The following is a 17,915-nucleotide window of genomic DNA, read 5'->3' as shown; positions in this document are numbered from 1 at the left end:
TCTTCACTTATAAGCTTTAATGATGACAGAAATGCAGACAGATATTCTTCGGCTAAGGGCGCTTGATGTGTGGTGTACTGATGGATATATGCTACGCGATATTTCTGTATGCCCTCCTTTTGTTTTTGAAAATGTTTCTGTAATGTTCTTGAATACTGCTTTGACTAATAAAAACAGTTTACACAAAAAAAAAGATGATAGAATATGAGGGTGTGCAACTCCTGTGTCGGCAACAGTGTACTCAGTCACCACTGGCAGTTCGATAAAAGTGACTTTACCCACAGGAGACACAAGGGTTTCAAGAGCTGTTTTTATGCACAACCAGATTCCTCTACGTTTACTTACAGATCAGGCCATTGCAACGACTGGATTGGGAGGTTAAGCCCTACCCCTGCAAGAAAGCAAAGATGTAACCTGAAATACAAGCTGCTATACAAGTCTCTCTCTCTCACAGGAAAAGTAAGACAAAGAGGAACAACAACTCCCAGCATGAACATCATTATGTTGAACACCAGCCTGGGTGGACTTGGACTAAGAAGATGACATGCCAGCAGCAGTGAGAAAGAATATGCAAGTAAAGAAAGGACAAAGTATGAAGAATAATGAATGAATCATAAAGAGAGGTGATTGGAAAAAGAAAAGTTGAGAAACAATATGAAGGTCGCATGAAAGTTTGAAGACTAAAGGAAGTCTGCTTTAAAAAGGACAAAGAAAGACATCTGACAAGTGGTCAGTACTACATGGCAAGATTACAGAGATAATGCCATGATTTAAAGCAACAGAAGCTCCGGGGTTTAAAGCAAATAATAAGGAACAAGACAGAAAAAGTTCCAAAAGACAAATGAATGATGCTTCTTCTGCCAATATGAAGTACAAGCTTCTTCAGGTACTCCCCAGTGAACATAATGTCTCCAGAGGAAACAGCAGAAGGTATGATTACAGTCACCTTGCCCACTGGAGAAATACGTTTGTGCCTAATGAATACTGGAGCCAGCACACGCAGAAGACAGCAGAGGGAGATGCCACAAGAACTGATGATATCAGAAATTCTTAAAAGGACAGGAGATGCAAGAACTACAGTCACCAATACCAGCCCAGTTCTTAACCTCGGAGTACATATCCAGTGACTTTGCTGAAGCACAATGTACTAAAGCTTATCCAAGGAGAACACAGTACACACCAGCAGAAGTTTAACTTTCTAGCAACTTATCAAAGGAAAGAACAAAAAAGCCATTTAGAAGCAAGTTAAAACAGAAGTTCAGTATTGACTCATTCCCGCAGTACCAGTTGTAGAAGAAAGTAAGCAATACTACTGGACCAGGACAGCCCTGTGGAGGGGCTATATCACCAAGTAATTTATCCACAAAACACACAGCTAAATACAGGATGTGAATGAACTGCTGATTGCCACCACTACTAAAAGAAGCACCAAGAAGGGGCAGTGTCCTTAGTGAAGTTTCTGGAAGAACAAGACTGCAGAGCCTCAAAAGGAGAAATTGCAGCTAGTCAAGCAAGAGTTAATCTTCCTAGGACACTCAAGGTACCCGACATCTAACAAAAGTGAGAAGGAAAAGATTTATACTGCAAGCTAAGATGCCAACTAGTGTCAAGCAAGTCAGATGATCATTCCTGGGCCTAGTAGGACACTACAGAACATGGATACCTCTAGCACCAGTCTACATGCAAGCATTGTATGACAACACTGAAAGGGAGGAGGGTCCGCATCCTACATACAGCAACAGATGAATTAAGCTATTGAACAATTGGAAACAGCAGTTGCCTCATCTCAAGCCCTAGAACTACCTGACTATTAAGGAAGGAGGCCATACATAGAAGTCCTTATGCAAAATCATGGACTGAGGTGAAGACCAGTGGCCTACAACTCAAGCAAGCTTGACAGCAGTAATCAAAGAGCACAGACACAGTGCTGAATCAGTAGTCCTAGAAGAGGACAAAAGCACAGGCATAGTGCTGAATCATGAACTTATCATCCAGGGTCCACATGCAGGTACAGAGAAGCTTCAACAAGCAAGAACCAAACACCTGTCAGTGGCAAGGCGACCATGTATGAAGTAGCACTGCCAAAGTGCGACATGTAACCATCAGAAGATGTATTACCCTCAACTCAGCGACCCTTTCCCAACATTAATCAATAAAGGTGTTGAATCTCAAGATTCAAAAGGAGGGAAAAACAGATTATCTACTGATGAATGGGAAAGCCAGAAGTTTCTAACATTCACTCACGAAGGTAAACAATATTGTTGGACACGATTACCCCAAGGGGGAGCAACCAGTCCATCAGATTTCTCAGAGGCAATGGCATTAATCCTGCAGAAATGGAGACCGCACTTTACAGACACCCAGTTAGTTCAATATGTCGATGATCTGCTTATTGCTGCACAGACAGAAGAAAAGTGCAAAAAGGAAACAGCATCACTACTCATCTTTTTGGCAGAAGAAGATTGCAGAGTGTCAAAAGCCAAACTACAGCTAGTACAGAAAAGAGTTATCTTTTTAGGACACTGCATATCCCAAGGAACAAGGCATCTTACTGATGAAAGAACAAAAGCAATAACTCAAGCAAAAACCCCAAGAACATTAAAAGAAATCAGAGCTTTCCTGGGCCTTATTGGTTATTGCAGAGAATGGATACCCTCAGCCTCATTACTGATGCATCCCCTATATGAATTAACAAAAAAGGAGGCGTCAGCAGAAAACAGGGACACCATTGAAGAAGCAGTAAGAAAACTACAGCAAGCCATAATAACAGCCCCAGCATTGGGATTGCCTGATTACAAAAAGCCTTTTTAACCTATTCTGCCATGAAAACAGAGGGCATTCTTTAGGGGTGCTCACCCAGAAATACGGACCAAAACAAAGACCAGTGGCATACTGTTCAGCCCAGCTGGATCCGATTATCAGAGGAGCACCATCCTGTGTCCGAGCAGTGGCAGCAGCAGCAATACTGAAGGAAAAGGTGACAGACCTTGTGCTTGATCATCCACAGTGTATACAAGTACCGCACGCTGTAACAGAAATACTAAGTCAAGAAAAAAGCAAGCATCTTTCTGCAGCCAGACTTACCAAATATGAAGTAGCGCTATTAAGCGCCTCCCATGTCACCATCACAAGATGCACTGTACTAAACCCAGCTACACTCCTTCCCATCAACGATTCAAAAGAGGGGAGGAGAGGGGGAAATGGTAATGATGGTAAATCGTCAGATGAGGAGGAAAATGCTGCTACAGACGCAGAAAATACAACACAAACATTTCCACATGATTGCCTAGCCCTCATGGAATTAGAGACTTTACCTCTTCCTAATGTCCAAGATACACCACTGGACAATCCAGACATGAACCTGTTCGTCGATGGATCAAGATATTATGATAATGGATCCCCAAGGACAGGATATGCAGTAACAACTGAAACTGAAGTCATAGATTCTGGACCAAGCATGTCAGCACAAGAAGCAGAACTCATAGCAATGAACAAAGCCTGCATACATGCTGAAAACATGACAGCTAACATCTACACGGATTCACGCTATGCTTGGGGGGGGTGTCCCAGGATTACGCTGTTATTTGGAATAGTAGGGACTTCAAAGGTGCAAATGGAAAACCCATCAAACATGCCAGTTTGATTATGGAACTCTTCAGAGCATTGGAACTACCTAAAAGAATTGGCGTAATCAAGGTACAAGCACATACTAAGAGCCAAACCATGGAAGCTAAAAGAAATGCATTTGCAGATGCAGAAGCCAAGAGAATTGCCTTACAATCAAAAGAACCTGAGCAAGTCTTAGTAGCTCAAGATGTAAAGCAAATGCCCAGTGAAGAGGAGTTGATCAAAATTCAACAACAAGCATCACAAGGAGAAAAGGAAAAATGAACACGATTGGGGGCAGAAGAAGATGAACATGGACTTTGGAAGTTAAGAGAATTAAAGTACTGTCTACCAGCAGCTCTATTTCCACCTATGTTACAAGTAGCTCATGGACAAGTACATCATTCTAAGGAAGCCATGGTGAATAGAGTACAAGAGCATTGGATAGCTCCTGGCTTCAATAAAGCTGCAACAAACTTTGTAACAGGATGCTGGATCTATGGAATCGGTAATCCAGGACAAAGAACCAAGACACCTCTAGGAACTATACCCAAAGCCTCTTACCCATTTCAAAGACTACAAATTGACTATATACAGTTGCCACGAAGCGGCCCATATGAATATGTACTAGTAGCAACGGACATGTTTAGTCACTGGGCCGAAGCCTGGCCAGTAAGCAAAGCCACAGCAAAAACCACTGCAAAGAAACTGATAGCAGAAGTAGTATGTAGATTTGGGATACCTGAGGTTATAGAATCAGATAGAGGTACACATTTCACAGAAAAAGTCATGCAGCATATAATGAAAGATTTGGGGGTACAGCAGGCCTTCCACGTGCCTTATCGCCCCCCGGCGAGTGGGAGGGGGAACATCTGAACTTTGACCTTGAGCTAAAACTACAGAAAATGATGACCGAAACCAAAAGAACTTGGCCAGAATGCCTACCTATAGTCTTGTTCAATATTAGGACCACACCCACGAGACCTAGTAAACTGACTCCATATAAAATATTGTTTGGGTCAGCTCCAAGAACAGGTTGTTATTATCCACAACAATTACAACATAATCATGGTGATTTAACAGGTTATGTACAGGAGGTCTGTAAAACATTGACTAACCTCCATTGCCGAGTGTTTTCTTCCATTCCAGACCCAGAAGGATCAGCTACGCATAAGCTAAATCCAGGAGATTGGGTCTATTTAAAGAAACATGTGAAAAAGACCTTTTAAACCAAGATATGATGGTCCATATCAAGTGCTGCTAACCATGCCTACCTCAAATTAAGGTGAAAGGTCGTGATATCTGATTACACGCCTCCCACTCGAAGAAGCTGACAGTGACTCTCCAGCCAGAAGAATGAAGTTGCTTATCCTTTGGTTGTTAAGGGTAATCCCCAAGGTTTGGACTATAAGTCCAGGTGACTGGTTTACTGAAAGGGAATAGTTCAGGCCTAGTGTAGGTAGAATAGGGAGAAAATGTGGAATCAAAAAGAGGGGAAATGATGGTGTAGGAGCTTCCGCAATATAGCAAATATATATTGATTCACGCTTTTTCGCATTTATTAAGATATTTACTGTTAATCACAAAATGTGTTCATGTGTCCTTAAAAATATTGCACAGATAATCAGAATACTATATTTGCTGAATATCTTGTTTTAAAGCATGACTTGTACAAGGACAATGTAACATTAAATGTATCCAAGGCGGACAAAGCAACACCAGATATATCCAAGGCTAATTGAGAAGAATGTTGAAAGAAATCTTTTGAGTTTATGTCTGAAAGACTGATAAACGAAACAATAACCATTTTCAAGGCTGTTCTAGTTGCCACTTGGAACATTGTATGACAATCGATGTATTTCAAGACATACATGGTGTATTCTGATTGGCTAAAATGTATTGGCAAGCGTGATTTTGTTTAAGCTATAAATAATAAACCTATGACGGCCTCTAGCAGGTCATTTATGATTTGATTAGGTTACACATGATCCTGTGTCCTTTTTTCATTTACTGACCTCCAACCGGTTGTACAGAATTCTGACTGATGACTGCAGAGAGTTTATAAACCAGACCTGAACAGGTTAACATACCCTAACAGGAGGGAGAGCGCGAAGGCTCCTGCAGAACTGATTGACTGTACTTCAGATCATCAGAGGCCAAAGTATCGAACTTGTAAAACTTTGCAAACGTGTTCGACCCAGACCAAGTTGCCGCTCGGCAAAGTTGCACTGCCGAGACACCCCGGGCAGCCGCCCAGGAAGAACCCACCTTACGAGTAGAGTGGGCCTTAACAGATTTTGGACACGGCAGTCCTGCCGTAGAATAAGCGTGCTGGATAGTGAACCTGACCCAGCGAGAGATCGTCTGCTTAGAAGCAGGACACCCAATTTTCTTGGGATCATAAAGGACAAACAGAGAGTCCGACTTTCTGTGACGAGAAGTTCTCTTCACATATATCTTCAGAGCCCTTACTACATCCAAGGACTTTGATGTAATTGAGGAGTCAGCAGCCACTGGCACCACAATAGGTTGGTTGATATGAAATGCCGACACAACCTTCGGAAGAAACTGCTGACGTGTCCGGAGCTCAGCTCTATCTTCGTGGAAGATCAAGTAAGGGCTTTTACAGGATAAAACCCCCAGCTCGGACACACGTCAACCAGAAGCTAAGGCCAACAACGTGACCGCCTTCCATGTAAGAAACTTGACCTCTACCTCCTGTAGGGGTTCAAACCAATCTGACTGGAGGAACTGCAACACCACGTTAAGGTCCCAAGGCGCCGTAGGTGGTACAAAGGGAGGTTGGATATGCAGAACTCCCTTCAAAAAAGTCTGAACCTCAGTGAGGGCAGCCAAATGTTTCTGAAAGAAAATGGATAGGGCCGAAATCTGGACCTTCACAGATCCCAACCTCAGGTCCATATCCACTCCTGCTTGCAGGAATAGTAGGAAACGTCCCAGTTGAAACTCCACTGTAGGAAACTTCTTGAATTCACACCAAGAGACATATTTCTTCCAAATACGATGGTAATGTTTAGACGTTACCCCTTTCCTAGCCTGTATGAGGGTAGGAATAACCTTCTTCGGAATACCGTTCCGAGCAAGTATCAGGCGCTCAACTTCCATGCCGTCAAACGTAGCCGCGGTAAGTCTTGATAGGCGAACGGCCCCTGCTGCAGCAGGTCCTCCCGAAGAGGAAGAGGCCTCGGATCTTCTTGCAGTAGATTCAGAGGGTCAGCGTACCAAGCCCTACTTGGCCAGTCTGGAGAAATGAGGATCGCTTGAACCCTTGTTCTGCTTGTGAAATTTAAGATTCTTGGGATGAGTGGGAGTGGTGGAAACATGTACACTGACTGGAACAACCACAGAGACACCAGGGCGTCCACTGCCACTACCTGTGGGTCCCTCGACCTGGAACAATAACGCTGAAGCTTCTTGTTGAGACGACCACGAGGCCATCATGTCAATCTGGGGCAATCCCCAAAGGTCTGTTATTTCCTTAAACACCTCCGGATGGAGACCCCACTCCCCTGGATGGAGATCGTGTCTGCTGAGGAAGTCTGTTTCCCAGTTGTCTACTCCCGGAATGAAGATGGCTGACAGCGCCAACGCGTGCTTTTCTGTCCAGAGGAGTATTCTTGTCACCTCTGACATTGCCGCTCTGCTCTTCGTTCCGCTTTGTCGGTTTATGTAAGCCACTGTTGTTACTTTGTCCGACTGCACTTGAATGGCCCAATTTCTTAGAAGAGGGGGTCGCCTGAAGAAGACTGTTGTAGACGGCTCTTAGTTCCAGGATGTTGATGGGCAGGCCTGCTTCCAGGCTTGACCACCGTCCTTGGAAGGTTACTCCTTGAGTGACTGCTCCCCAGCCCTGAAGGCTCGCATCTGTGGTTAGAAGGACCCAGTCCTGAATCCCGAACCTGCAGCCCTCCAGAAGGTGAGGCAATTGGAGCCACCAGAGGAGTGAAATCCTTGCCTTTGGAGACAGATGAATTCTCTGGTGCATGTGGAGATGAGATCCCGACCACTTGTCCAGAAGATCCAGTTGGAAGATCCGAGCGTGGAACCTCCCATACTGGAGAGCCTCGTAAGAGGCCACCATCTTTCCCAATAGGCGAATGCATTGATGAACCGACACCTGGGCCAGCTTCAGGACATCCCGTACCATAGTTTGTATCACCAATGCATTTTCCTGTGGAAGAAACACCTTTTGCACTTCCGTGTCCAGGATCATACCCAGAAAGGACAACCTCTGGGTTGGTTCCAAATGTGACTTTGGAAGGTTCAGAATCTAACCATGACTCCTGAGGAGGCTTGTTGTAAGAACAATGGATTGCAGCAGCTTCTCCTTGGACAATGCCTTTATCAGCAGATCGTCCAGATATGGAATGATGTTCACCCCCTGTTTGCGGAGGAGAATCATCATTTCTACCATCACCTTGGTAAACACCCTTGGTGCTGTGGAGAGGCCGAATGGCAGGGCCTGGAACTGGAAATGACAGTCCAGCAATGCGAAATGGAGATAAGCCTGATGCGGCAGCCAGATCGGAATGTGGAGGTACGCATCCTTGATATCCAGGGATACCAGGAATTCCCCCCCTTCCATACCTGATATCACCGCCCTGAGAGACTCCGTCTTGAACTTGAACTCCTTTAGAAAGGGGTTCAATGATTTTAGGTTCAGAATGGGCCTAACCGAACCATCCGATTTCGGTACCACGAAAAGGTTCGAATAGTAACCTTTGTTCTGCATGTTAGGTGGTACTGGTACAATGACCTGTGCCTCCACCAGTTTTTGGACAGCGTCTTGTAGTACAGTGCTGTCTGCCAACAGAGTTGGCTAGCCTGATTTGAAAAAGCGATGAGGAGGGAGACTTTGGAATTCCAGCCTGTATCCCTGGGATACAATATCTATCACCCAGGGATCCAGGCCGGGCGATACCCAGACATGACTGAAGTGTCTGAGTCTGGCTCCCACTGGCCCCATCTCCAGGCCGCGCGGTCCACCGTCATGCGCGTCAAACTCTAAAAATAAACTTAGAGGGAGGAGCCAGCCCACACTCTCAAACTCTTAAAGTGCCAATGGCTCCTGGTGGACCTGTCTATACCCCATGGTACTAATGTGGACGCCAGCATCCTCTAGGACGTAAGAGAAAGATAAGGACGTATTTTGGATATGTTTTTTAGATGCATGTAACACGATTTGGAGACAGATTGAATGTGTGGAACAAAGGACAGTTCAGAGTCAAGGATGACACCTAGGCAGCGAGCTTGTGGGGTAGGGTGGATAGTTGCATTGTCAACAGTTATGAAGATATCAGGTTGGTAACTACTCTTGACTGGCAGGAAAATAATTAATTCTGTTTTGGAAATGTTGAATTTGAGGTGTCGAGATGACATCCAAGATGAAATAGCAGACAAGCATTCAGCGACACGAGCCAATACAGATGGTGATAAATCTGGCGAGGATAGGTAGATTTTAGTATCATCAGCGTACAAATGATATTGAAATCCGAAGGAGCTAATTAGTTTACCAAGAGATGTGGTATAGATTGAGAAAAGCAGGGAACCTAAGACTGAGCCTTGCGGTACTCCAACTGATAGAGGTAGCAGAGGCGGAACTACCGCCAGTGCAACCAGTGCGTTGCACTGGGGCCCGCCTCTGTCCAGGGGCCCAAAGCATGTAATGAGTCAAACTGACTCATTACATGCCGCTGTGTTCTGCGGGCAACCGCTGCCAGCAGCACACAGCCACCCAGACAGAGAGGAGAGGAGCAGCGGTACGGGGGAAGGAGGAGGAGGGAGGCGGAGGAGGGAGCCGCAGCAGCGCTTTGTTACTGGTGGAGGCGCTGCTGCTGCTGCCCCTCTGCTTCACTATAGGCTGTCTTCCGAGAACAGCCTATAGTTAAGCAGAGGGGCAGCAGCAGCAGCGCCTCCACCAATAACACAGCACTGCTGCGGCTCCCTCCTCCACCTCCCTCCTCCTCCTTCTCTCCTGCCCGGGAATCGTCAAGCTGCACCGAGGAGCCTGAGCCAGCGGAGAGGGTAAGTATAATTCTTCTTTCTTTCTGTCTCTTTCTTTCTTTCTTTGTTGGGACTGCCTGCCGCTATGTGTAAAAATGGGGAATCTGCCTGCCGCAATGTGTAAAAATGGGGAATCTGCCTGCCGCTATGTGTAAAAATGGGGAATCTGCCTGCCGCAATGTGTAAAAAGGGGGAATCTGCCTGCCACAATGTAAAAATGGGGAATCTGCCTGCCGCTATGTGTAAAAATGGGGAATCTGCCTGCCGCAATGTGTAAAAAGGGGGAATCTGCCTGCCGCAATGTGTAAAAAGGGGGAATCTGCCTGCCGCAATGTGTAAAAAGGGGGACGCTGTCTGCCGTAATGTGTAACAAGGGCACGCTGTCTTCTGTAATGTGTAAAAAGGGGACACTGTCTGCTGTTATGTGTAAAAAGTGTACGCTGTCTGCCGTAATGTGTAAAAAGGGGACGCTGTCTGCCGTAATGTGTAAAAAGGGGGACGCTGTCTGCCGTAATGTGTAAAAAGGGGGACGCTGTCTGCCGTTATGTGTAAAAAGTGTACGCTGTCTGCCGCTATGTTTAACAAGGGCACGCTGTCTGCCGTTATGTGTAAAAAGTGTACGCTGTCTGCCGCTATGTTTAACAAGGGCACGCTGTCTGCCACTATGTGTAACAAGGGCACGCTGTCTGCCGTTATGTGTAAAAAGGGGACGCTGTCTGCCGTTATGTGTAAAAAGTGTACACTGTCTGCCGCTATGTGTAACAAGGGCACGCTGTCTGCCATTATGTGTAAAAAGGGGACGCTGTCTGCCGTTATGTGTAAAAAGTGCACGCTGTCTGCTGTAATGTGTAAAAAGGGGGACGCTGTCTGCCGTAATGTGTAAAAATGGGACGCTGTCTGCCGTAATGTGTAAAAAGAGGAATCTGTCCGCTCTAAGGTGTAAAAGGGTCTCTACCTGGTGTAGTGGTGCTACTGTGCGGCATAATTTGAATAATGGAGACTACTGTGCACCGTTTTATGAATTGGTATTATTTTGTGGCCACACCCCTTCCCCACGAAGCCATGCCAATATGTATTTTTGCGCGCGCCTACGGCGCACACTGCCCCTGTTTTGCATGCAGGGGTGGGGTTCCGATGCCGTTTCTTGCACACATTGCTAAAATGTCTAGTTACGGCACTGTTGCTAGGTATCCATTTCTCTGGCCCTGAGCAGGTCCCCCTCACCAGATCCTCTCCAGGGGTGAGGGGGTGGACTTGGATGGGATGGGGGGGGGCCCCAAAGCATTTTGCCGCACCTGGGCCCACCGCTCGCTAGTTCCGCCACTGAGAGGTAGAGAAGTGGAGGTAGAATCAGAGAAGTGAACACTTAAAGAGCGATTAGAGAGGTAGGATGAGAACCAAGTAGGGCCTGTGTCCTGAAGACCTAGGGATTTTAGTGTTTGTATGAGAAGAGAGTGGTCAACAGTGTCAAAAGCAGCAGAGAGATCTAGAAGAATAAGAAGTGTGTAATGGCCTTCCCGATAAAACACTTTTTCAATTGCAACACTCAGGCCATTATTTACTGCATCACTTGCAGTTGTAATTTGAAATATGTAGGGATGACCACACGGAAATTTAAAGAGAGAATTCTGAAACATATGGGAACTATTCGCAATGCCACGACAGATCTCTCCCGTATGAAACAATTAACATCTGTTGCGAGGCAATTTCATTCCCTTCACAAGAACTCCCCTCAAGAATTACAGATCTTCGGATCGGACAAAATCCAATTGGGCATCAGAGGAGGAGATATTACAAAAGAACTCCTCAAACGGGAGAGTGAATGGATTTTCTGCCTCGGTGAACTGAAACCAATGGGCCTGAACGAAGGCATTAACTACCGCGTTTTTCTATAGACTCCTTTATTCCGTCCATTTCTTCTCTCCCCACAACAAAAATGACCAACTTCCAAAAATTGGACAACATTTCCAGCATAAGTCATTCAGGAGCAGCTAATCTTGTCCCTAAACCAGAATCTAGGGGATGCAGATTCTACAATAGAGAATAATCACTTTATTCGGTACACACACAGACATGAGATCGATAAACTTTACGTAGAGATCCAGATAAGAAATTGTTAACTTTATTACCCCTACTTATTTTACAATCCGTGGGGATCCTAAGAACCTCTGATCCCACACGTCATGCAGCATCTGTCTCAACAGTGAAATGAGAGCCGCCGCTGATATTATAGCATCATTGAATAACCAGGCCGCAATTACTATTTAGTAGTTTTAAGAATTAAAAATTGCAGTAAAACAAAAAGCGACCTTTGTAATATCAGAATATCCGCACGTCTAATAATAAGGGACAGCCGTTAATTGGTTCATCATCGTTGGTGCCAATGGTGGTTTACATCTATTACAGGAAGACACTGATGTGGACCATTGATGGTGTGCACCATTATTTGCCATCAGGGCAGTGGCTCTGACTGTGGGAGGTGGGGCACGGAAGGCAGTGGGCCCATCAGAGAATGAGGGTGGGGTTATGTGGCATGTGAGGGGGATAAAGCTATGCGCTGTGTCCCCTGCACTGAAGAAAAAGCCATGACTGCGCTCTCTGCCATCGACCACTGAGAACTTTCAGACCTCCAGCATTGATTGCAGATCCATCGACCATTAGCGGCCATCCCTTATAATAATAATAAAGGTGATAGAGAGTAGAAGGGAGAAGTGATGAAAGCCGACAGTGTAGTGAAATAGGGAAGCGGGGAAGAAGAGAAGAAGAAAACACTACACTCTTTATATAAGATAGATAATATATGTTTTATCTGTCTATTACTATCGCCCGTGGTGCCTCAGACAGGTGGATTTAATGAACAATCTATATGTCTGGAGTAAAAAGCAGAGGTAAAATGCATTGTATGGAATGTAAAATTTACTGTTACATTGTTTTTTTAATGTTTCTGGTTGACTCCAAAATGGGCAAACATGACATAAACTGTGATACATTGATGACATGACTACAGCCCAACCCCTTTAAACTGTACACCAAGCTGATTACATCACTGTGTGGAGATCAGGATAGGGGTGCCCTCTCCTGGGATAGATAGGCACCTCCAAGAACACAGCAGCTAGGAAAACTGCACACCAGTCCAGGGTTTTCATGCAATCTAGCCATGGCTGATTTTATTGTGCAGTATATAAAAAAAACCATAAAAATAATTCCTAGCTCGTCTGGGCACTAACTAAACATAATAGGTTCCCTCTTTCAGGATGGTAGGACCTAATGCCTCTACCATAAACACAGGCTTTTGCACAGTACTTACTGTCCATAAATTATAGTGTCTCATAACAGGCCTGCTGCCTGTTTCCCCAAGTAGTGAGACCCTGAGCCAAGCACTGACACAGCGTTTATCAGCCTCTTACAAGTTCAGGCACTAATTAGCCTTCTCTCAGGCTGAAGGACTAAAGACCCGAAATGGGACTCGTGGATAGAGCCCTTCCTTCTCTCTCACATCCACACCCCAGGAACCCTTAACAGGCTTTTTCAAAAAGCCCAAAAGCAGAGCAACCACAAACATCTTCCTGGCATTTTAAAATACATAGGCCAGAAACCTGAGACAGACATATCTCCCATCTATCACTTCTATCACAGCACATACAATATTTACTTGTAGTCTTGAGTTGATCAATATCACTGACCGAATGCTAGGAGACCTGTCATGCCCAATAATTAATATATTTCGGCCTCTGTAGGTCATGGCTTATTAGATATTTGCAGAACATTGCTCTATTCCTGACAGACACATATTGGTATATTCTGCAGAGCATTTGACATTAGAAAAAACTATAAAAAAAAACCTCAACAGAATTAGGCCTAAAATGTGATTTTATTGTGGCCCCTAATATCTACAGTTCTGTTTCAGCAAATAAATTCTGACACGATATCTTTACCAGACAGTTCCCCAGACCTTGCACATCTGCCCTGGAATATATGGTGAGTAATCTGAGCTTTAAAGTTTGTGGCTAATATTTCTGAGTAATGTGACTTTCTCCTACTAGGTCCAGGCAGGGTCTGTGGGATAACATTCAATATTTCAAAAGTTGACACAAGAAAACTGACGGTGAATGTGTAGTTATTTTATTATGTGCGGGAGGTATGCAGTGGTGGGATCTCACAAGCAAGGCTCTCTCTACCGTCTGTCTCACATGGACACCTCTGTAATTTTCATGCCTACTAGTTCCATGCTTGTATGGATGTATTTAACGATTTGTTATCCTGATTGGCGTAAGTTTTGTGGGACCTTACAAACCAACCTGATAATCATACGCAACAAATAGGGTGTTGGGTGCAAAGTCTACGAGCGTTTATTCCCCCTCACCACCGTTAAATATGTTTGTATTGCACTTCGAGTAACATGACAACTGCAAACAGTAGGATACATCAGATTTATTTCCATTAGAATAGGTGTCTAGATATAGACAGGTTAGGATATACCAGGGTTGGTGAGGGGGGTTTGGGTTGGTCATTCAGAGAACAGTGATGGTGGGCATTTGGCAATGCTGTAATCCACTTGGGTTCTTCAAGTTCCATTACTTGGATCCTTTTCCTATGTACACACAGTTTGGTTGCGTGTCCCAGTGGAAGCCGATGCTGTGTATGACAGAGGAGTATCGGCCACTCACGTATCGGAGGAAAGTTCCATCATACAGAGGGAAATCGTTGAAGCTAGTGCCCGACGGTTGGCCGAACGTGAAAATTCTTCCCAGACTTGTCACAAAGATCAGATCATTAACGTAGGAGGCCACTTTCCCCGACACCTGCGTGATGTTTTCTTTCCGGTGCAGTAAGACCTCATGGAGAGTACCCGATGGATTTCCGTAATAAGGGCCCCAGACGTCACCGTACTGCAGCTGGATGCTGGAGGAAGACATGGATGTAATGGCATTAGTTGGAGAGATGCTCTGCAGGAAAGAGGTACGGGACAGATGGGAAAATGGGAAGAGAGCGCTTTGTGCAAGACACGTTCTACTATAGAAAAGGGGATGTGGTCTGGCCAGCTAACTGAGAGGAAGCAGCCTCAGAGAGCTCCCGCTGCCACGGCAGATACACTGCATTTGGGAAACCTGAATGGGCACCCCTTTTGCCTCATCTCCTACCTGGACTCATTCCCGGAGCTGGGGGACGCGGTGTTCAGTATCTACGGGTTGCAGCCTAGCCCCCCGGAAGAAGCCGCAGCCTTGAGTTTACGGCTGTACCCGGCAATGGAGTGCGGTCGGCGTGGATGTACGCGCACCCGGCCAATCCACTCTTGCAGTGCAGTGGAAGAAAAGTGTAACCACTGCGCTAGTATGATCTTATGGAAAAAAAAATTATATATAAAAAAATCTTTAGTAAATCTTCAATAAGACTTCAATAAGAAATCCATCTGTTTGGAGTTTTTATGTGCTCTCCGCCTATGAAGACTCAGGAGACCTGCGCTTTCCACAAAACAATTTATTAAGACAATACAAACAAGGAACGGAAAATAAAAAGCAAAAAATACTCATATAAGAATGTCAAAATATATTTTGTGCCTGTTTATAATAATTCTGCTTTGTCCCCTTTAAATGATCCTGCAGTAATGGAGCGGTCAGTATTATAAGAAATATAGGCCCTCATTCCGAGTTGTTCGCTCGGTATTTTTCATCGCATCGCAATGAAAATCCGCTTAGTACGCATGCGCAATGTTCGCACTGCGACTGCGCCAAGTAACTTTGCTATGTAGAAAGTAATTTTACTCACGGCTTTTTCATCGCTCCGGCGAACGTAATGTGATTGACAGGAAATGGGTGTTACTGGGTGGAAACACGGCGTTTCAGGGGCGTGTGGCTGAAAACGCTACCGTTTCCGGAAAAAACGCAGGAGTGGCCGGAGAAACGGTGGGAGTGCCTGGGCGAACGCTGGGTGTGTTTGTGACGTCAACCAGGAACGACAAGCACTGAACTGATCGCACAGGCAGAGTAAGTCTGGAGCTACTCTGAAACTGCTAAGTAGTTAGTAATCGCAATATTGCGAATACATCGGTCGCAATTTTAAGAAGCTAAGATTCACTCCCAGTAGGCGGCGGCTTAGCGTGTGTAACTCTGCTAAATTCGCCTTGCGACCGATCAACTCGGAATGAGGGCCATAGATTGCAATTAGGTTGGTGAAGTTCTATATGTAGCTGTTGAATACATCTGTATATACCGCTCCATTACTGCAGGATCATTTAAAGGAGACAAAGCAGAATTATTATAAACAGGCACAAAATATATTTTACATTCTTATATGTGTATTTTTTGCTTTTTATTTTACGTTCCTTGTTTGTATTGTCTTAATAAATTGTTTTGTGGAAAGCGCAGGTCTCCTGAGTCTTCATAGTCGGAGAGCACATAAAAACTCCAAACAGATGGATTTCTTATTGAAGTCTTATTAAAGATTTACTATAGATTTTGTTCTACTGTATATACATTTTTCTTTTCATCATACTAGCGCAGTGGTTACACTTTTCTTCCTTTTTCTTAATACAAGTATTAGGGAGTCTTTTCACTAACTCCCTACCACTTGCAGCTTTTGATAAATATTAAGGGGAATCATATTTTTTATTCATTGTCTATTAGCACCGGGAAGGTTAGTGATAAATCACAACCATCTTTGTAATGAAGGTCCCTGCGGGATACTGCATACTGGACACTGATCCCCTCAGGGTCACATACCTCCTGCCCGCTCTGCTCTAAGTGCCCTGACGCTGTGGGGAGCGGTCACATGATGCTGGAGCTCCGGTGATCAAAGCTCCTCTTCACCTCCTTAGGCTGTACTGGGATGCCATACGCAGTTGCCTGACCACCTCCACATCCACAGCCCGCCGACACAGTGACCCCATTGTCTGGAGATCCCCACTACATGTGCCGGACTGGACACTGGTGCCGTGGCCTAATGGCGGTGTGATAGCCACAGCCTTGCTCTACCTGCTTTTTCTGAGAGCCTGGGTACCGGCAATCTGGAAGCCGTGCAGCTCCACTTACCTCACCTGCTACTACCCAATGCAAGGGGCCGATACTTCTCCAACATACCTGTCATAAGTTTACCATAGCCGCATGACGGGCGCCCTACGTAACCTGCGCAGTGAGTACCCGGAGAGGTGAGGACTCATCCTCTTGTAAGCAACTGCTCCCTTTGTTCTGTTATATCTTATCGTGCTTGCAGTATCATTTTCACGCTCCTCACATCACCAAGCTTTTATTAGAGCATTCTTATCAACCTCCTGCTTTATTTACTACCACATTATTATTGCTTCCCACTTCCTTACTGCTCGGCACGCATTCTGGCTACTGGCTCCTCTCACACGCAGAGCCTGGACTTTGTGACCACCTCCTAATTTTGCTGAATTCTATATTCTTCTACACATACTAACTGCTACATTGGATATTGACTCACTCCATTATATTTCCATAATGTAACTTTTTCACCTACCATCTTCACCTGTGTGGCCTCCGCACCTATACTCTCTGCATCATATATTATAGACTGCACCGTACTCCTCTCCTTTGTAGCCCTCTATGGAAAAGTTTCTAGTGTCTACATCGATGTCTTCCTCTGGCCCTCCTATAGGCACTTGTGACGATACTTTCTATGGAAACTCCTCCGATTCAGACTGTTCCACCATTTGCTCTAGATCCCAACGTAAACGTACTACCACCACGACCTCCTGGCCATCTACAATGAAACCAACTGATATCGCAGCAGTGTTGGGCCCCCTTCTCGATGAAAAGCTAGGGGGCCTCAAAGAGGCTAATGACTCTACACTAACCCTACTATTGAGGCTCAATGTAAGGAAATTATAGGCCTTACTGACAAGCTCAATGACCTCGAAAATCTGAGTCGCCGGAATAATTTGCGGGTGGTGGGCATCTCGGAATCGATAAAAGGTCACAAATTACTTGATCTCCTCTCTTATTGGATACTGTAATAACTGGCTATGGAACTCAAAGGAGCACCACTGGACATTGAAAGGGCTCATAGAATCGGTCCAGACCACAAAACCGCCACGGGACGTCGACGTCCTGTTATTATGAGGATCTTAAACTATGCAGACTAGACCAAGCTCCTGGATCACTATCGGAAGACGGCTAAGCTATTTTATAAGGGCAACCACCTCCTCATCTTCCAGGATTTTTCAAATCATGTTGCTACTGAACGCAGAGAGTTTGCACCTATATGCAAGCAGTTGTTTGATATCAAGATCAAGTTCTCGCTGTTATATCCGGCTCGCTTGCGGGACT

At 45.1% G+C, this 17,915-nt stretch overlaps 1 protein-coding gene across 4 annotated transcripts in view; it reads right to left on the bottom strand.

Moving 5' to 3' along the window:
• The window catches only part of LOC134943935 (zymogen granule membrane protein 16-like), a 90,939-nt gene that overhangs the window by 45,009 nt on the left and 28,015 nt on the right, over positions 1-17,915 (bottom strand). For 3 of the 4 annotated variants that reach the window (XM_063932496.1, XM_063932497.1, XM_063932498.1), the window contains exon 4: positions 14,047-14,532. The exons of the other annotated variant lie outside the window; for it this stretch is intronic. In XM_063932496.1, the coding sequence (XP_063788566.1) occupies positions 14,205-14,532 (328 nt within the window). In that variant the 3' untranslated portion in view covers positions 14,047-14,204. Of the gene's footprint in view, positions 1-14,046; positions 14,533-17,915 lie in introns of those variants that run through there. 4 annotated transcript variants of the gene reach the window in all.

The sequence above is a fragment of the Pseudophryne corroboree genome, chromosome 7 (assembly GCF_028390025.1).
Source record: "Pseudophryne corroboree isolate aPseCor3 chromosome 7, aPseCor3.hap2, whole genome shotgun sequence".
NCBI classification, from domain to species: domain Eukaryota; kingdom Metazoa; phylum Chordata; class Amphibia; order Anura; family Myobatrachidae; genus Pseudophryne; species Pseudophryne corroboree.
Note: the sequence above shows the minus strand (reverse complement) of the source record. Positions and strands in the feature narration are given on the sequence as shown.